This window comes from Amblyomma americanum, chromosome 1 (genome assembly GCF_052857255.1).
Source record: "Amblyomma americanum isolate KBUSLIRL-KWMA chromosome 1, ASM5285725v1, whole genome shotgun sequence".
Taxonomy (NCBI): Eukaryota; Metazoa; Arthropoda; class Arachnida; order Ixodida; family Ixodidae; genus Amblyomma; species Amblyomma americanum.
The window spans coordinates 325,204,156-325,212,595 of NC_135497.1; the positions used below are offsets into that span (position 1 = coordinate 325,204,156).

At 44.8% G+C, this 8,440-nt stretch overlaps 1 protein-coding gene across 1 annotated transcript; it reads right to left on the reverse strand.

The window, feature by feature from the left end:
- Positions 1 to 5,642: 5,642 nt before the first annotated feature.
- Positions 5,643 to 8,440, reverse strand: LOC144115441 (uncharacterized). The gene is made up of 3 exons (XM_077649841.1): positions 8,323 to 8,440; positions 6,450 to 7,493; positions 5,643 to 5,901 (listed from the first exon to the last, which is right to left on the reverse strand). The coding sequence occupies exons 1-2, from the start codon at positions 8,332 to 8,334 to the stop codon at positions 6,468 to 6,470; spliced, it is 1,038 nt and encodes a 345-aa protein (XP_077505967.1). The 5' UTR covers positions 8,335 to 8,440; the 3' UTR covers positions 5,643 to 5,901; positions 6,450 to 6,467.

An 8,440-nucleotide genomic window follows, 5' to 3' on the forward strand; every position in this document is an offset into this window, starting at 1 on the left:
ATCGCAAGTCCGCGAGTACCTCCAGCCGTTGGCATAAAATGAAAACTTGAATTGTGCTATTTCATTGCAGCTTTTTGCAGCGATCTCTTATCCACTCTTTCTTTAGAAGCCTAGATTTGAGACATCTTTTCTTGCTATTGGTTTTGCTTCGCGAGCGCAGAAATCCCAAACCATTTCGTAACGTTCGCTCAGATCCTGGTCGTTCCTTGTAAGTTCAAGCACGTTCCTCTCGAATGCGAAAGCCGTCATTGTAAAGCCAGCTCATACCGAACCGACCAAGTAGCGAAGTATAAAAGAATGCTCAAAGTTCCTGCACCAAAAATGATAACAGTGGTAACTTTGAAAGGAAGAACATTTTGGACAGAACAGCTTGACTGCATATAAAAAGTCGCAAAATTTTACTACGCATCTTATTACGCGCTAATGGACTACGAGCAAAGGACTGAGCATATTTTACAAAAGGGTCATATTTTACAAAGTTTGGTTGGGTTATGGGGGTTTAACGTCCCAAAGCGACTCAGGCTATGAGAGACACCGTAGTGAAGGGCTCCGGAAATTTCGACCACCTGGGGTTCCTTAACGTGCACAGACATCGCACAGTACACGGGCCTCTAGAATTTCGCCTCCATCGAAATTCGACCGCCGCGGGCGCGATCGAACCCGCGTCTTTCGGGCCGGCAGCCGAGCGCCATAACCACTCAGCCACCGCGGCGGCTATATTTTGCAAAGTCATTCGTACATAGATTTCTTCTGCACTTTCTCAGCGACCGGGTGTTGGCCAACTGCGGTAAGATAAAACACAATAGGTGCGGTAAGGAACACTCATGAGTCGAATGTTAAGGAAAAGAAATTGTCGACATTCCGTTTCTTATATTAAAAGTCCTAACGCGGGGAAGCCACCGTTTCACATGGTACGTGGCAATGAATTATCGATCCGAGACCTAGAGTATCTATAAGTTATCTCGAAGACTATCAGCAATTAGAGAGAGGTTTTTATTTAATGTCCGTGCCTAAATGAGCTGTTTGTCTGAGGCTGTCGTTGAACGAAGTGTTAGTAAGCAACACCAGAAAAAGTAGAGCAACGAACAAGTAAAACGTGTTTGCTTTATTCCTATGTTACTTACTCGAATATGATTGTAGTGGGTATGAAATTGTCAACAATAATTCCTGCCTATTGGTGCAAAAAACGTCATTAAGGAGCTCTAAATTCCTAAACGTTCGTAGATATTGGCGAGCATTGTGTTCAGTTTTCATTGAAAACGTGTGCTCGCATGTGCCCATTACATTATTTCTTTTATAAATTTCTTAACTACATTTCTTCACCCTGTTCAGGAAAGCACCGAAACACGGTGGAGGTGAGATCTTAGGGACCTCACTTATTGTTAATGTAAAATACAGGCGGCATAGTGTCGCTTATGTAGATATCTGGTCAGTACAGTCGTCACTCGGCATTTAAAGAGTAGCGACTATGGTCGGTAAGAACGATACCTTGCACGGAGCGATAAAGAAAACAGATCTGTAGAAATACAGTTATCAGAATACTTTTGCATGCGGGCCCAACGCAGAAGGAGTCATGTCCTTGGCCCGTGCTGTGGGCAGCCACAACAATGATTTGAACAGGAATGAACGAGCTATCGAGACACGAAACCTTTTTCTTTACTTTCGAAAGAAATCGCTGTAATAAATATTTTAACCATACACAGCTAATTTTAGTTGCATATTTTCTTCTTTCAGGTGATGCGTTAGGCATTAGAATACATGGTTCACCACGTGGTATTCGCCTGCGACCACTAAATAATTTGTAATTGAATTTCTCCTCTCATGCTGTTTCAATTTCGATTTCATCAACCAAGTGACGGCTGTGACGTGTAGTTGGTGTTTAGGTCACACAAGACACTAAAGAAACTCGAATTTAATCCTGATACGTAGCCTTAATTAACTAAAGAACTTAATCCAGCCTGGTTCAAGATTTCCAATGACAAAAAACGGCGTATCAGCAATTATAAATAACTGTTTTTTCATAGCTCACGTGCCCTAAACACCAATTACACATCATAACCATGGTTTGGCTGGTGAAACCGGAACCAAAATAGCATCAATAAGACATTTCATTATAAATTATTTGGGAACTGTAGGCGGCTGCCACAGGGTTAGCTGTGTATTCCAACGTTTAACGTATCATTTGAGAGAAGAAGAAAATACGAAAGCAAAAATTTGGTGTCTATACTCCTTTGAGCTTTGCTTGGTGCTCCATACGAAGTGTGCGCTTACACGTCCATGCGGGACGCAGCGTATGGCTTGCGCCTTAGTTGTAATTGCATTTCCGTCTTGGAAGTCAATGAGAAAGTATTTTAGGAGTCACAGTCATAAATGCCACTGAATTTGCCACTGTCTATCGTTAACTAAACAATATGCCGAATTTATACCACAAGCAACCTAACAAATAAGCCATCGTTTTACACAAAAGAAAACTTTTCGCACCACATGGATAAATTTTCTCCATTGATATTTATAAATACTCTTTTAGCAAGATTCCTACTTAAAGAACATATTTATTTATTTATTTTATCCACGATTTGAAAACATTCCCAATCTTACCGGGCTTTCTGAGGCGACAACTCTCATTTCTTATATGAGCTTATTCATCTTCTACCTTATCCACTGTAAACAGCGACGAACCTCAGAGAGTGGCCCCAGCTGACGATCATGCCGCTCAGGCCTAACAGATATGAGTTTGCCACGTGAAGCTCTGTAAGGAAATACGCTTATCCGCACGACATTAATCGTGACTAGATATTTTAAACACGGGCTACAGAAATCTCTGCATTGCGAAGGTCACATCAAGGGTTTGCGATTCTTAAGTCCAGATGACCACGCGACCGAAAAAAAAAGTAAGCACTTCGTCCTTTATATTTAGCCGCCACGTAAGCGTTAGCTCTGTCTCGGTTTATTCTTCTCCAACTTGCATTTTGCGTGGCGTTGAACCTGTAACTCGTGTGCTCGAGCAGGAAGAGGTGGAAAGGCTTCCAGTCTGTGAATCAGAAAAAAGGAAACACCATGCAGGCAAAGAAGACAAAAGAAGAATAAAATGAATGTTATTATGCGTGGTATAGCATCGGTTTTTACTTTTCAGTCGGCAGTTTTTGTGTGTGTGTGTGGGGGGGGGGGGGGGGGAGTTATCACTATTTGCTTGCTGCGTGACAAATAGCCATTGTGATAAATCAACATCTGTAGTTAAATGAAAATGATGCATCAAGCGCACACACTATATAGTCTGTGTTTTATCGAAGTGTTTTGCATTTTCTTCAAAATTACAATATTAAGCACAGAAATTCGTTTTATAGATTTTAGTCTTCCGCTCATTTTATTAGAGCGGAGAGCTTGGCGAGTCGGTACATAATTAACAATAACAATAAGTGAGTTTTTTTTTGCATCAGACTCATTTTAATGGAGGAGGTGAGAAAAAATGCGGCAATCAGCTTGACGAGGTCCTCACCTCCGGTTCAGATGGCTGTTCGGACGCTTTTGGCAGAATAAAACCAGCGGAAAGGACGCAAACAGCCCAGCATCGTCTTGTTCACCACTCCTGTTCCTGCGGCCTTTCCGCTGGCTTTATTCTTCGGAAAATAATTTCAACATTTTCGTAATCGTTTCTCAGGCTCAAGATTAGGTATTGAAAGTTTTTCACTTTCCATGGCCACTGCTATATTCCGCTAAAATTTTTCGCTAAGCGCTAGTGGAAAGGCATGAAGCCGAGTCGCCATATTCCTCCGACCTTCAGTAAAAAAGGTAGAAGGCACATTCCGCTTGGAACAACATGCTAGACCATGAAAGTTATAGATATATCCGCGCAATCGTTGCAGTAAAACGGTCGTGAAACAGAACTGGGCCAGACGTCTAGCGCAAAAGCTTCGCCCCTCGTCGCGTGCATCTCACCGCCACCCACGACTCCCTGTAAAGAGCCTGCAGCATTTGTGCGGTGCGACCATTATGGAAGTGAACAAAATGACGTTCATGTGTGCATGCGAGCTTGAGCTTATACTTAACGCTGCGTCGTAGCCTTCCTCGTGGCTCTGAGGGCTGCGATGGAGTGCAACGCCACGGCTTCTTACGGCAAAGTGGAACAACGTATATGCTTTTTTGTTTTTCATTAAGCCCGCCTCCAAGTGTTTTGTCTCTTTTCTTCCTTTAATTCAGGGCCTGCGGTATCTTGTTCTCGATCTAGTCAGAGTAATTTTGAAAAGCCAGTTACGTATACCCAGGACGTGCAAAAACGACAATCGCCGCCGACTACGAAAGTGCGAGGGTGAGGGAGCGCGAGGGAATCTTGACGCCATTGAACCCCACAGAATGCCGTGAAAGCATGTGTCCCTCAACAGCTGTCGTTGTAAAAACTCTGCAGGCTTTCAAACTTTTAGCCCTTGTCGGCTGAAGGCCCCATCAAATGGTGAAAAAAGAAATGGCGCTCATTACAGTTCTAGTAATCCTTCAAAGGGAGAGAGAGGGTCCCGCTCATAATATGTTTCACAATCTCTCACGGCTGTCTGCTGCCGTTCAGGCACATCTGCTCAATATGCATTGAAAATCCTTATCGACTAATAATATGATCTCTCATTGTTCATCGGAAATTTAAAATATATGTGAATTACTCGGTGGTGAAAAGAAGTGTAAATATTCAGATTCTTTCGGTATACCGTTGCCAAGACATAGATTTTATGCGCGGAAAGGCGAGATCTGAGAAACTGATTGCAGTTAGGACTGCTTGGCTGCGAGCGCAATTTGAGGAAGTTTGGAGAGCTGCCCAAGTTGGACTTGTAGATTATCTGGCTGATTAGCAACAAACACAAGTTTTCATGCTCATCAGCACAACAGTCCTATAATGCGTGCTGTGCGAATGAGCACAATACAAACAGTTTTTGACACCATCACGCACAAAACCTGTCAGAAACGTTGATCTACTCTTTTTATGTGCTTTTTTCTCATAAAGTTGAGTCTGTTTTCTCTTTAAATATTTGTGCTAATTTGCTTGCCTTCCAAGATGTAATGAATCCTTTCTATTTTCATGTATGTCTGCCATACGGAAGAATAAGTCACTTTTTTCTCGTAGCATTTTCTTCATTTTGCTCATTCTACTGGCAATCTTGCTGTGTGTAATTATTTAAGACAAAAAAGCCCTAGAAAATTTTTATTCAAATACGATGTCACAAGCTGAGAGCACACGACAGAACTCTGCCTGCCTATAGTCTCACTGGTAACCTCGTAATTTCCAAACAGATTCTGTCTAAATCTCAGTAAGCCTTCTGCCTACTCCGTTCGCGTTTCGCTTTGGCTGAACACCGTCTGTCGCTTGCATGGATGACGCAAGTGACTTTGACTTCTAGCCTTGATCCGTTAATTTAGTCGACGGGCAGGAAAATGTCATGCTCAATACATGCCCCTTTTAATGTGGTCGCTTTGAGTATGGGTGCACTAGTATGCTTTGAGTATGGTGCGTAAAAAATGCCATTTATGACAAAAGCGAAGAGTTAATTATCACCTGATTAAATAAACTTGCTGTTACTTTCCCTTCGAAGCCGCTCACTGAAGCCGCTCACTTGGTTACTACAATGCACTCATCAGAAGTAAATGTATTGAACACAATATAAAAATGGTTGAGCATATCTTTATTGTGGTGGAAATGTGCTCAGAGTATCGCTCTCTTCAAGCGGACGAATATGTCGTGAAATCAAAAATGTTAAAATTCTTAGAAATAATACGGCCGCTTTATCAGGGGCAATCCAGATCAATTTTCTGCAGGCGGAAGACTTCCAACTGCAAGCAGCTTCGAAGTATATGGCACAGGCTAGATGACAGTGATTTGTCAGGTAACCGAAAAGCTGCGTTGGCGACCAGCACACAAACCTGAAAACAAAAAAAAAAACGTATTCATCAAACATCTTTCCACTGCAGAGCTTAAATCGTAGACGGTTGAGCTTCGTTTGTACTTGTGATTTTTATGTGCTAATTGTTGTTTGCAGATATATTCATCATATAACAGCCGTATGTAATTATTAGTGTCACTATTTTGGGATCTTCGGAAATTCTAGCGCTGAAAGCTCGAAGTACTCTTATCACTGGGTCCTGTTTATTTGGTATTGCAAGGGGCTAGTTTTTAATTTTTTTTCATAACCTACTTCAAAATTTTGAAATAAAATTCGTTTCAAGCTGCAGTTCCCCGACAAAGCCGTAAAGTGACAGTAATTGCAAATTTCGGGCAAAAATATAGTTTTATAACTTGAATATATATTTTGACTTTTCTTCCACAATAATCGCATCTTAAACCTTTCAAACTTGTTCATGCTTGCCATAGGCCGATTTGAATAACTTTCGCGGTATTTAATAATAAATATAGGCATTCCGCTCTGCGTGACTGAACCGACAAAGTTCATTCTCCGTTACGAAGTACTTACAGCCATCCACGGAAACTATCAGCCGACGACGACCTCTTTCCCAGAGCTGTGGGTTTCGGCACCTGACCCAGCGGCTTCCTTGTTGAAGCTGCTGCCATGGCTTCCCTGACCCTGGGCTCGGTTGAAGCCTTCACTTTCGCTCTGGCCGAAGCTCTTGGAGTCTCCGTACGAGGTGCTGTGCCCGTAAACTTTTTTGTCGGAGCCTCCGACGTTGTAGTCGAAGCTGCCCTGGCCTGCTTGCTGTCCAGCGGCCTTGTTAGCAAAACCACCAGCGCTCTCATAGCCAGAACTGGCAGCTGCTCCACCAAAGCCTCCTCCGTAGCCTCCTCCATATCCAGGTCCTACTCCAACACCTGGTACAACGCCACCAACTCCTGGTCCGACACCGACGGCGCCTCCAACGGGCACGACGGGTCCACCGACGACACCCTTGCCAATACCAGGACCAACACCAACGCCTCCGCCTCCGATAGGTCCTACAGGTCCTCCGACAACGTCCTTGCCGACGCCGGGGCCAACGCCACCAATTCCAGGTCCAACGCCACCGATTCCAGGGCCAACACCGCCACCGATTCCAGGGCCAACACCACCTCCGAGGCCGGGACCAACTCCACCTCCAAGACCGGGACCAACTCCACCACCGGCGACATAGCTGGCTCCTCCGAGACCCACTCCTGGACGGACTCCTCCGCCGTAGCCACCACCGTAGCCACCACCGTAGCCACCGCGGTAACCTCCGCCGTAGCCGCCACCGTAGGCACCGCCAGCGCCGTAGCTACCGCCGAACCCAGAGCCGTAGCCTGCTCCACCGATTCCGCCCCCGACACCCGGTCCGTAAGCGCAAGGGCAAGGAGGGCAGCCACCGAGGCCTCCGCCGCTCAGAAAGAGTCCACGCCCTTCTATCTTCTCGTCGCCTTCTTTCTTGTCATCGCCTCCAGCCGCTGCAGCTGTTGGCACTGTCGTTGCCTCAGCTGCTTTGTCATCAGCTGGCTTGTCTTCTGCCAGCACAACGAGGCACAGGGCAAGGATACTCGATAGAATAAGCTGCAAAAACGAAAGCAGCGCTAATTAAGGCACATATAAATCAACGGCGATCCCCAGTTGAGCGTGTGGTATGGACGGCCATTATGCCCTCCTGTCTAGTTTTAGTCACGCATAGCATGAATCCGCAATTTAAGTACAGTTTCCCCCAAAAGTTTTCGGAACACGAAAATTTCAACAACGCCTAATTACTGGGCAGCCTAAGCCGTGATCAGAAGGGTGGGCTTTGTAATTCCGAGCGCCACCTGCACAATGCACCCCTCAGTGCCTCGATGCGCTTCTAGTGAGCGAGGAAATTGACGATTTTCGCAATTTTGGTGTTTCAAAAACTTTTGTGGGCACGTGTATCTTTGAAACACCGATGTTTCGAAGTGAAACAGTTGTGGTTATCTCTCCTGTGCATGCTGCAGCGATTCCTCCCAGAAAATATACTTGAGTTGATGCTGAAGGCGTGTACCTTTCTCTTCTAATATGTAATAACAATTAGACGAAAGCTTAGTCAAGCTACTGGTCGATTCACTGGCTAAAACATGGTAACTAGCGCTAAAACACAACGGACAAGGAAAAAATCAGGCTGCTTGTAGAGGAACCACCTGATGCCAAAAAGCCGGCTCTCCTAAGAGCAGGCTTCTTTGCAATCATTGTAGTTCACTGCACTTGAAACGCATGACAGGATACTAAATTTGCACCTCTGTGGATGTTAAAAATTTTCGAAACAAAAGTCATGCACGCCAAGGAGGGAAAGTTCTCATGGAAAATGGGAAGCGCTTAATACATGGGTTCCCGCAGTCAAAAGCATGCGAAAAACTTTGAGTGGAGTCGGTATGCTTACAAGGGTCCTCATGGCGCCGATGCCTTTTGCGGACTGGACACAGGAGCTGCCATGGTGCGCGCTGTTTTATATTCACGCGTCTCCCCTCTGGTCTCAAGGACCCGTAGGTGTTGGCCAG